Source organism: Canis lupus, chromosome 20 (assembly GCF_003254725.2).
Source record: "Canis lupus dingo isolate Sandy chromosome 20, ASM325472v2, whole genome shotgun sequence".
Taxonomy (NCBI): Eukaryota; Metazoa; Chordata; class Mammalia; order Carnivora; family Canidae; genus Canis; species Canis lupus.
Window position 1 is genome coordinate 6,025,420 of NC_064262.1, and position 12,286 is coordinate 6,037,705.

Below are 12,286 nucleotides of genomic sequence, written 5' to 3' on the forward strand. Positions count from 1 at the left end.
TTGCAAGAAATTCCAAAGCCCACTGAAATTCCAGGTATGTGGAATTTGCAATAAAGAGTACTGTATATTTTATTATTTGTGAACTGTATGCTATACATTTTTTATATCAGCAAAATATTTAACAAATTGTGTGAGTGTGTGTGTGTGTGTGTGCGTGCGCATGTATGTGTACTTTTTTCTTTTTACTGGAGAACCATTAAACAGTTCTGGGCTCACCACCATGCATATCCTATCCACCCATATTCCATTGGCAGGAATGTAGTCAAATGGCCACACTCAGCTTCAAGGTATGCTGGTAGTCTCTAGCTGGCTGGCCATGTGCCCAACTAAAATAAAGACTTTGGAGGGGAGCTCCACTTCATGTATTTTCCCCAGGGGAGAGCATTAGCTGACGGAAGTTGGCCATTTGGATTTTCCAAGGCCACAGTTAGGGCCTTCTTGTAGCCTCACCTGGAGGCCAGCCTCCATAGTTGCCTCTAGCTCCTCTCACAATTTTGGGAAGGTACATACAGAGTGTAGTGTCCTGAAGGGACAGGTTCCCAAATTTTGCTCTTCACCTTCAAGTGCCTGCTTCCTGCCCTTACCTTCACTGCTTGCATCCCTAATCCTGACAGGCATTCCAGCAGGGCTGAACGCCAGGGTGGCCTTTTTTTGTTTTGTTTTGTGCCCTAGACCAACATCTTGGGGTGTATTAGATAGACTATGGGTTCTGGTGCCTCTATAAAACAGGAATAATAAAACATACCTTGCAGAGTTATTGTAATTGTCAAATAAGACAATCTTTGGGGAAATTTCGTTGTCTAGAAATTATAATTCAACTGTGAGGAGCAGGTAATCCCAATTCCTACTTAACTGGCTTATGACCAGGTTCAGATAAATCCTTGGAAAGACCATCAATGATGTAGTTTTGAAACATAGGTGAGGTTTCGTGGGGTGAGGTCCGGAGCCAATGACCAAGAAAGAATTCTTGAGATGTCTTTTGTTCAAAATGGTGGTTTTATTAAAGCCCAAGACAGGACCCTTGGGCAGGAAGAGCTACTGCCCCAAGCTTGTGAGGGGTGGCTGATTATATACTTGGAAGTTGGGGGAGGTAGGGAAAAGAGAGATTTCAGAAGGATTTTCAGATGCTAAGGAAGACTCACAGGATTTGGAGGCCTTGCCATTGTCATGTTGTTTTTCCCTCTTAGCAAGGCATTAACATTAAGACGGTTGGGAACTTCCTGGAGGAATGTCACTCATATCCCACCCAGGAGTGGCCAGGGTGGGAGTGGGGAGGATCTTGCAGGGTATCAGCTGGTGCTTTGTCCCCAGCTGGCCTTCTGCTCCCTCATCAATGAAGTACTACACTGAAACAAGATATTGGCATATTACATTTTTAAGTACATAAGGAAAAATTATTGGCGATTTTATTACAATGAGAACAATACTGTTAAAAATTTAGAAAATGTAAAATGAAAATAAGAAGCTAAAAATACCCATAATACCACCAGTATTGGTATTTATATTTTGATATAGCTCCAGTAACTATTAACTCATGGTATGTGTTTATTTGTATCTCTACCTATGCCCTCAGTCTCCTCAGCAAGATTATGTTGAAGAAAGTGCCAGACATCATGTAATTTCATCATAAAAATCACAGTATCCTTACATTTAAGGACACTTTATTTTTTTTATTTTTTTAAAGATTTCATTTACTTATTTGAGAGACAGAGCACACACACACACACACACACACACACACATGAGGCAGGGGCAGTGAGGAAGGGCAGAGGGAGAGGGAGAAGCAGACTCCCCACTGAGCAGTGAACCCAATACTGTCTTGCTGTCTGTATCCCAGGACCCTGGGATCATGACCTGAGCAGAAGGCAGATGCTTAACTGAATGAGCCACCCACTTGTCATTTTTTTCTTTCTTTGCCAATCTTTTTCTATGTTAAGGGGATTAACTAAGGTGACATTCATTAATTACTTATTATTGTTATTCCTCCAGAGAAAACCATGGAAACTTCAGGACCTTCCTCCCAGACTCAAGATGACAGTCAAGTCCATGCAGAAACAGAAGACCTAGACTGTATGTTCGCCTTCTCTCACCCTCTGGGCAAAGCCACATGGGAGGTAGAGTCCAGCAGTGGGTGGAACTGAAGATCTGTTCCTCTCATGTGGCATAATGGCTCAAGTCACAGTTGAATCCTCTGGAGAAGTAATGTTTTCCTCACACACGTACACATATGCTTGGTTCAGTCCATCCCCTAGAACTTTATAGCTTTGGGGACCTTCATTTGCTCCCCAAATCTCAAGAGGGCTCTGGAGGTTTGGGTTGGCACTAGTGAGGGTCCTCAGAAGGCAGGAAGGTTCCTGTGCTACTCCAGAATGGTTAATGAGAAGATTCACTTGACCAGATCATCCCTGCCCTATAATTTATACTGCATCCTAAATTGACAACTATTGTACACAATTTAGTGGCCTCTGGGTAGAATAGGGGGCTTAGAAGGCTCTCTGGTCTCTATATTCAGAGAAATTTGTGCCTTGAGGCTTCCTAGAGCCTCTAGGGCCTCTGAGAGCTCTGATCTTCTGTACCTTCCATTGGCCCTACGAGTTTAGGGAAAGTGTCTAGAGAATCTGGTCATTCCTGACCTCCAAGTCCAAGTAGATGCCTGGGGAGCTCTTGGTGGTCACTGGGGTGGGAAGGGAAAGAACATTCATTGTTTTCTATATGTGCTTCCTAGATAAAGAGACGGATTTCTACAAGCCAGACAGGGAGGCTGGACTCCTTTCCCAAGAACAACCTAAGAGACACAAGTCTTCTACCTCTTCCTCCTCCTCATCTTCCTCCTCCTCCTCCTCATCCTCTTCCTCAGGTATAGTAATATTTATATATATGTATATATGTGTGTATATATATATATATATATATATATATATATATATATGTTCACAGTATTATTCAAGAAAAGCATTTACATGGAAAAACAATGCCCCATAGTCTCCCACCTTGATACTTTAATTCTCTTTTTCCGTATCCCCTTCCAGACACCACCTATCAGTACACATGATTTGTACACAGTTATAACTGACCATACAGACAATTTTGTCCTCTGTTTAAAGTTTTTCCTCTTGGGATGCCTGGGTGGCTCATCTGCCTTGAGCTTGGGGTGTGATCCTGGAGTCCCAGGATAGAGTCCCACATCGGGCTCCCCTCAGGGAGCCTGCTTCTCCCTCTGCCTGTGTCTCTGCCTCTCTCTCTCTGTCTCTCATGAATAAATAAATAAAATCTTTTTAAAAAAATGAATAAAAATTTTTTGCTCTCATATCCTGGGCATTCTGACATGTTATTCTGTAATATCTCTGCAGCTAAGATTCATGCTTACCAAAAAGCCTCGAGTGGCTGCATCTCATATAAAGTAACATTCAGGTTTATCAGGAGCACTCTGGTGTTGACCTCAATGCACCTGTCTGCTCAAGCAGCCTACCTGGTCTCAACCCTTTCTTTGCTACTCCCTAGCTATGTGTCCTTGGGTAAATTGCTAAACCCTATATGCCTTGGGGGTCCTCCTCTGTAAATTGAGGATGGTAACAGAAGTTACTACCTCATGGGATTATTGTGAGGATTACATTTACACATGTAAACTTTTAGCATTTAGCACATAGTAAAAGCTCTAAAAAACAACTGTTAGGATTATCCACCAACCTTACCACCAGTTTACCATGCTCATAAGCATCCTTGCTCAAAGGCTTTTGCTTTTTGAATTTTTCACACAAATTGTGTCTTTAGCATCAATTCCCCCATGAGTCCTTCAGGAATGTACATCTTCCATTGGGTCTTGATTACAAATTGCCACATTGTTCTCCAAGAGAAAGAATGTCTTTTCATTTTTATTCTTTTAATTCAAAATGAGAGGCTGAATTGGTAGTAGCAGCAGCAACATCATGGCTAGCATTTACTGAACGTGTACTATGTGCCAGGTACTATTCCAAGCACTTTACATGTAATAACTCAGTTAATTCTCATAGAGACCCACTGAGGAAGGTGCTATTATTCCCATTTTACAGGTGAGGAAATTGAGGCATGTGGAGGCTAACCTGCTGTCAGAGGGCTCAGTAACCAATTCAGGGTCCCTGGAGGTCTTCCTAGGACTCAGGGGTTCTAAGGGGTAGGCTCTGGTCTACTCTTCCGTCAGAATGCCTGCACTAAGATCTGCTTTACAGAGTGGGCTTGGGCCTAAGGTTTTATATGAAGAAAGAATTCTCAGGCTAAATCCTAAAAAATGCTTGCCGAGCCCTGGCATCACATCCTCACATTCAAATCATGAGACTGAGGCTCAAGACCATAAAATCTATGCTTATTTCTCTAGACAGAGGAAAGAGAGTGATTGGTGGGCCCAGTGCATTTATCTGTAGCCAACCTCCTCATGGACTGGAAAGGAAGCCACTGCCCTCATTAAAAAGTACAATTGAGGGCAGCCCAGGTGGCTCAGTGGTTTGGCATTGCCTTCAGACCAGAGCGTGATCCCAGAGACCTGGGATCGAGTCCCATGTCGGGCTCCCTCTATGGAGCCTGTTTCTGTCTCTGCCTCTCTCTCTCTCTCTCTCTGGTCTCTTATGAATAAATAAATAAAATCTTTTAAAAAAATAAATAAAAAGTATAATTGACCCCTGAACAACACAAGGGCTAAGGACCCTGACTCCCCACACAGTTGAAATCTGCCTGTAACTTTGGACTCCTTCAACCCTTAGTTACTAAAGCCTACTGTTCACTGGATGCTTTACTGAAAACATAAACAGTGATTGATACATATTCTGTATCTCGTTTTCTTACAATAAAGTAAGTTAGAGAAAAGAAAATGTTATTAAGAAAAGGAATAGAGGGGTACCTTAGTGGCCCAGTTGGATGAGTGTCTGACTCTTGGTTTTGGCTCAGGTCATGATCTCAGGGTCATAAGATTGAGCCCCGAGATGGGCTCCTTGCTTGGCATAGGGTCTGCTTGAAGATCCTCTCTCTCTCTCTCTCCCCCTTTGCCCCTTCTCCTGCTTACAGACTTTCTAAAAAAAAACAAAAAACTTTTGATTGTGGAAGATTACACATAAGAATACTGTAGAAAATATGGAGCATATAAGGAAGTAGAAAGAAGAAGAAAATCATCCTTTGCTCTGTCACCCAGAGATAACAACTAAATACATATATTAGTGTATTTCCTTACATTTATTCAATAAGTATTTATTGAGCACCAACTATGTGCCAGGCTTTGGGATGGATACTGGGGGCATGAGCAACAAACTATGACTCTTTCTGCCAAGCTTAATTTTTTATGAAATTGAATTAGAGAGTATATACAAAAGTTGTCCTCTTTTTATACAGCCTATAATTCTGTAATACCTTTCATAAAAAGTAATTTTGATCTCAGCTCAGTCCTTGATCTCAGGGTCATGAGTACAAGTGCCTCATTAGGGTCCATACTGGGCATAGAGCCTACTTAAAAAAAAAATATGTATTATGACTATGTCCTAGAGAAAGCTAAAATAATGTTCATTTGCATGTTGATGGGAGTTGTCCCTGGCAGATAGAATTTGGAGTAATTTTTGCTTTCATTTTCTGTATTGTTTGATATTTTGCAATGCAATGAAAAAGCCTGTTTTTTTTTTTTTTTTAACATTGATTAATCTAATAAAATACAGAAAAGAAGAAAACAGGAGCAAACCAAAATCCTCTATCTCCTGAGATAAACACTGCTGTTGTAATCTTGATGTACTTCCTGATACTTTTTTCTCTGTATCTAGCCGAGATCACATATGCACAGATTTTAAAGCACAGTTAATCTGGCTTCCTGGAAATTTAAAATTTATCCACAACTGAGCAAGAGCTTCCCAAGTACACTGAGGGACCTAGGCATTGCCAGAGCCATCTTGATCATTCTAAGGAAAAGGGAGTCCTCTGGACCTGAAACCAGGAATTTCTTGCAATGATGACCGGTCCAAGAGTGCAAACAAGACTGTCATTCTTCAAGTCTTGATCAGGCTCCTCCTCCAGGCACTCTTAGAACAGTAAGGACCCAGGCCTTGTCCATCAGGAGCTCAAGATGGTTGGAGAGATGGACACCACCACCACTGGCCCTCATGTCCACAGTATCAAGCACAGTTAATGCTATATAACTCCAGATGAGGGAGGCCAAAGATGAGTGTGACCTGGGGCAGTTGGAAAAGCCTTTCTACCTCTTAAGCTTCAAGATAAAAGAGACAAATGGGAAGAGCCTTCCAGGTGGGAGCAAACAGTCAGCATGATGTTGTGGGAACACTGAGATGACACAGCCCTGTGCTTATAATATGATACCTTGGATGATCTTGTCTTACTTCATGAAAGCAGCAGTGGAAATATTAAATGATTTGTCCAGGATGACACAGAAAGTTTGTGGTAGCTCTCCTATGCCTCCCATCCCCCAAAGAGCTCTCTTTCCTCCAGGTCACACTCCTCACATAAGTTAAATTCTGAGAACCCCAGAACCAAAGTATTTCAGGCTTGTTCCAGACCTAGGTTCTCCTATAGCTTCTATTTGTTCCCTGCAGAGAGCAGTGATGAGGATCAGCACCCAGGAGTAACTGGAAAATGTCAGCCAACTCAGGGAGGCTGGACACCCACCCCAGGGACAGCTAGCCCAGTAGACAATAGGCCTCACCATTTCTCCTTTGCCCACTCAGCTCACTGTTGAGTTTCTCAGTGGGATTGAGCATGCCTATGTGTGGATGTTCCTCACAGCATGGTTTATTATTTATTTATTTATTTATTTATTTATTTATTTATTTATCTATCTATCTATTTATTTAAAATTTTTTTTAAAGATTTTGTTTATTTATTCATAGAGACAAAGAGAGAGAGAGGCGCAGAAACACAGGCAGAGACACAGGCAGAGAGAGAAGCAGGCTCCATACAGGAAGCCTGACGTGGGACTCGATCCCAGGTCTCCAGGATCGCACCCCAGGCTGCAGGTGGCGCTAAACCGCTGCGCCACCGGGGCTGCCCCTATTTTTTATTTTTTTAAATATTTTATTTATTCATGAGACACAGAGAGAGAGAGAGAGAGGCAGAGGCATAGGCAGAGGGAGAAGCAAGCTCCCTGTGAGGAACCCAATGCAGAACTCGATCCCAGGACTCCAGGATCACACCCGGAGACACAGACAGACACTGAACCACTGAGCCACCCAGGCGCCCCTAACAGCATGGTTTATAGTGAGGCATCAGTAGCAAGCAGCCTAGTGTCCAACAACAGCAAAGTACACCCTGTCTTGACTACAGCTCTGTTATTCACATATCTCTGAAGTGAAAAAGAAAGATGTCAAATCATATGATTCGTCCGATCTCATGTATACCCTGTAAAAATTCACACATATGTGGTTATAAATAAGCTGGAAGGAAAAATAGCAAAATGTTAGTAGTGGTTATTTCTGGATGGTTAAATTATGGGTGATTTTTATTTTCACTTTTTTGATCTGTCCTATACTATAAATATTATACAATGGGCATGTTCTATTTTTACAACCAGGAGAAAATTTTGGCAAAAATAAAAATTTTAAGTAAATTTTGGCCTAAATGCATTTTAGGAAGAAAAGAGCATGGGGGAAAGAGCCTGGATTAATGCCTAGGACAGAACCTAGCACACATGACATGCTTAATAAATGCTGACCTTGAAGCTGAAGTTGAGTTCTGGGTTCTATTTCTGAAGATAAAAGTGATTAGGGGGCGCCTGGGTGGCTCAGTCAGTTAAGCATCAGATTCTTGGTGTCAGCTCTGGTTATCATCTCATGGATTATGTGATCGAGCCCCTAGTCAGTCTCCTTGCTCAGTAGGGAATAAGCTCAAAGATTATCTCCTTCTGCCCCCCCCCCCCCACTACTCATGCATGTGCTCATGCTCCTGTGGTTTCCCTCAAATAAATAAATAATTTTTTAAAAAGTGATTAGGATTGAAGACTTTGGTGACAGATCTATCTGGGCTTTGGAATTGCTACTTATTGGCTGTGTGACCTTCAGGGAATAATTTAATTTTGTGAGCTTCAGTTTCCTTACCCATAAAATTGGGAGGGAGAGATACTAATAACTTCTGCACAAGATTTCCATAAGGATCTAATGAAATATTAAATATAGTTTAATATATTCTTGGAGTTCTTGGAGTGCCTGGGTGGCTCAGTCAGTTAGGCATCTCCCTTTGGCTCAGGTCATGATTCCCAGGTCCTGGGATGGAGCCCCATGTCAGGCCTCCCTGCTGAGCAGGGAGTCTGCTTCTCCCTCTCCTTTACCCTCTCCGTCTGTGCATGCTCTCTCTCTCTAATAAATAAATATTTAAAATAGGGACGCCTAGGTGGCTCAGTGGTTGAGCGTCTGCCTTCAGCTCAGGCCGTGATCCTGCAGTCCTGTGTTGGAGTCCCACATTGGGCACACTCCATGGAGCCTGCTTCCTCCTCCTGTGTCTCTGCCTCTCTCTCTCTGTCTCTCATAAATAAATAAATAATTTTTAAAAAAAATCTTTAAAATAAATAAATAAATAAATAAATAACTTAGTTCTATATAGATACCTAGTAAGTGCTCAATAAATGACAACTCTTACTATTGACTTTGAAGGAGGCCCAGGTCCACTCAGACCCTCAATTATTTGTCAGGAAACCAACCACAGTCACCTTTGGGTGTGTGGGGGGAGTCAGACAAGGTAAAGAGAAAGTACTCATAAGGCTGTCTTGCCTCTTGAAGACTGCGCGGCTCACCTCTAGTGCAAACAAGGACTGTGCTTACTTTTTAAGGCTTTGGCTAGGTGGGAGATGGAAGCTGCCCTGGGGTGCTGTGATGGGATAGCTAACTAAAGGGGGGTTATCTCCACTCAGGTACTGAGCATGAGGAACCTGACCTCTTGAAGGATGAGCTTCAGCTCTACGGAGGTAAGTCATTGTCCAGTGGCTTTGGAGAAAAGAATTACACAAAGGACATGAGGCCTTTGGGCTTTGTTGGACAGAAACAAGTTTATGAGGGTGTTTCATAGCTGAGAAATGCTAGAAAAATATTAGAGTTATGACAAGATGAATGGTTAGAACACTGGTGGATGGTGATGGGGACAAGCATTTTCTACCATGGTGAGGCTGTCCCAGATTCTCTTCCAAACTATAACCTTGACTTGTAGGGTGACTTAGGTCAGTCACCCAATCTTTCTGCGCCTGAACTTCCAGCCAGAAAAATGGAACATGATTAGTACCCAGTGTCTTGGAATAGTGGGCTGTTTACAGGGGTACAGGAAAATTAAGGATCCGATTTCTAAAAAAACTCATGTTATGGAATAATGATCTCCAGGCATCATGATTATTACAGCAAGGAGATACAAACATTATGGCACTTGGCTTGGTAGCACTTTGATGAAATGAGAACAATTTGTAGGAATGAACCAGTTTGCCAAAAAGCCTAAAAACTGCATACTGCAGACAAGAAAACCCATTTAACTTTGTTTAATCCATGGGGCGCCTGCCTGCCTCAGTTAGTACAGTACATGACTTGTGATCTTGGGGTTGTGATTTTAAGCCCCATATTGGGTGTAGAGATTACTTTAAAAAAAAATCTTGATTTTCTTTAATCCAATATTTCTATGCCCCTACCTATGTAGTCTCCTAACACCTGATAATAACCCAAGAAAACCAACAAGAAACACATACACCTTCTAAGAAATGTAAATGAAATATTTTAATTTCTGCATCAAGATATTACCCATGGCTGCCTCTGGGTGGTAGCATTGTGAGTAATAATTACACTGTTTTATTTGCTTAACTGGATTTTCTAATTTTCTTTCCTTCCTTTTTTTTTTTTCCTCACAAAAACAAGTATTACTTGGTTTAGAAAAATGTTTTTAATTACTCAGGTAGTATAAGAATAGTTTCACTGGGTGTAAAATGAGAGAGAGAAACTGTTACATTTACAAATATTTAAAAATGTTTTTGGGGGTGCCTGGGTGACTCAGTCAGTTAAGCATCCAAATCTTGATTAGGACTCAGGTCATGCTCTTAAGGTCGTAAGATCGAGCCCTGCATCAGGTTCCGTGGTCATTGAGGAGCCTGCTTGAGATTCTCTCTCCCTCTACGCCACTCTCAAATAAATAAATAAATATTTTAAGAAAATGTTTCTTGAGTGCCTGGCTCGTTCAGTCAATGGAGCATGTGACTTGATCTCAAGGTGAGTTCAAACTCCACATTGGGTGTAGAGATTACTTAAAAACAAAATCTTTAAAAATATGTTTTTCTCATCATAAAAGTAATTCATATTTACTGTAGAAAACATAGATATCACCACAGAATTGTGAATTACTCCCTCCCCCCCCCCCCCAAGACATTGGAGCTTCTTAGTAAATTACATTCTTGGAGTTGGTCTCATTTCATCTTTTCCTAGTAGGTATGTACTCTCCATACCGTCCACCCTTAAGTAACTTGCAGATAATGTTTTCTATTTGCATAGTAGCCCTAAAACAGTTCAGCATGCTTATTGTCATGTGCTGAGTGCCCCCTTCTGGTACTATGTCCTGGGGCTGACCTGAAGGATGGAAAGTGTGCAGGCATGGTGACTGCTGCTGGTAGTGGCTATACGGGGTCCTGCCTGCCCTTGAGTGGAAGGATTGGACAGGCCAGGAGAGAGGCCACCAGGAACTAGAATAGTCACCAAGAATCAGGATAAATGGGGTGGGTAGGCCACTGTAGACGAGATTAATGGGGAAGCTGCAGCTTGGGACAACTACATAAGGCTCACATCAGCCTCAGCAGCCCAGACAAGGTCAACACTCAGGGTATGGGGCTGGGGTTCCCAGTGTGCAGCCCATCTGGGCTTCCACCAACTCAGAGCCTAGTGGGGCTGGGTCCACGTGCCTGGGTGTCATCACCTGTATCTTGCATAGTCAAGAACAGGCACAGGCTGCAAACTGGTGACCACATGTGTGCAGATGTGTTTTATGTCTCCTAGAGTCATCTTATTGTTATTATTATTGTTGTTGTTACATTTCATCAACTCATACTTTTTCACATTTAGACATCTCAGAAATCAGGATGCATCTTAAAATTACTGGCAACTTATAATTAAAATTGGCAGTGGCTTTTCCTTACATAGTGATATGTGAAATAATGTCATGTCTCACAAACAATGACATCTTGATTCCATGGACTACAAGAGTTGCCAGCCTTTCTTATAATCAAGATGTTGATGTAAAAACCTGGATTTCTGGCTTCTTGTGGGAATTTGAATGACCTGTAAACACTAGACAAGCATTCCTACAGTGGCTGGTGGGTGGTGGCTGCCTTGCTCCAGTCACCCCAGTCACACGTAAAGTCTCTGAGTAAGATCCACCTTCCCCACAGTGTAACTTATCTCCACCCAGAGGATAAGGCATATGTACATGATAACTGATTTTCCTCCCATGTAGGTGCCCCTAGAGAGGTGGTGCCCTCTGGAGAATCAGGTAAGTGTCCACTTAGGGGAAGGGGGTTGTCAGTGCTGATGATGGGCAGTCTGGGCACTGTTAAGGCACTAATTTTGGATTTCTAATTTCCAGGACTCCGAAGAAAAGGCTCTGACCCAGCGAGTGGTAAATACACAAACTCCAAGAGGAGAGGGGGAGGTGGCCTGGATTCCAGGGGGTTAGGACAGGATCAGACAGCCTGAGAGGGCAGGTCAGTCACAGCAGAAATGACAGCACCAGCCAGAGCATCACCTTGATTCTGGAAAGAGATCTCCAAGGAAAGGAAACAGAATGCAGACTCGGGCCTGTGTAGCGAGGAGAGGAGTGAGTGGAGGTCCCAACGACAGATACCCCTACCTTCACAGCTTTGCTCTGACTGGTCCTGTGGTGAGGGCCCTCTGTCCTGGGAAGAAGAACCCAGGAGAGCCAGTCTCAGGGAAGCAGGGAAGAGAAAACCCCACCTGTCCTCCTTCATCAATTTCAACACTCGTCTCTCTCTTGTTCTTAAGGAGAAGTAGAGGCCTCTGAGTTGAGAAGACTGAATATAAAGAAAGATGGTAAGGAAATAAGTTCCCCAAAACTGCTTCTCTTTGGTCAGATTTCTGACAGGGAGAAAGTCCTCTGGTGGCCTAGAAAAACAATGATCATAGCCCACCTCTGTCGTGTGCCCTACTTGCAAACTCCTCCACTTAGAATCACCTCAGGAAGGTGATACAATGCTCACTTTGTGCAGATATGGAAACGAAGGCCCAGGGATGGAGTGTGACCTTTCAACTAGCGACTGGCATAACCTGGCCTCGAACCATGGTCCTGTGTCGCTTCT

At 42.7% G+C, this 12,286-nt stretch overlaps 1 protein-coding gene across 4 annotated transcripts in view; it reads left to right on the top strand.

The window, feature by feature from the left end:
- Positions 1 to 12,286, top strand: part of TMEM40 (transmembrane protein 40) — a 46,091-nt gene that overhangs the window by 14,275 nt on the left and 19,530 nt on the right. For 3 of the 4 annotated variants that reach the window (XM_049097660.1, XM_049097661.1, XM_025449424.3), the window contains exons 2-7: positions 1,990 to 2,070; positions 2,726 to 2,857; positions 8,864 to 8,917; positions 11,428 to 11,463; positions 11,557 to 11,589; positions 11,973 to 12,020. In XM_049097660.1, the coding sequence (XP_048953617.1) occupies positions 1,998 to 2,070; positions 2,726 to 2,857; positions 8,864 to 8,917; positions 11,428 to 11,463; positions 11,557 to 11,589; positions 11,973 to 12,020 (376 nt within the window). In that variant the 5' untranslated portion in view covers positions 1,990 to 1,997. The remainder of the gene's footprint in view (positions 1 to 1,989; positions 2,071 to 2,725; positions 2,858 to 8,863; positions 8,918 to 11,427; positions 11,464 to 11,556; positions 11,590 to 11,972; positions 12,021 to 12,286) is intronic. The other variant, XM_049097662.1, reaches the window with a different exon arrangement.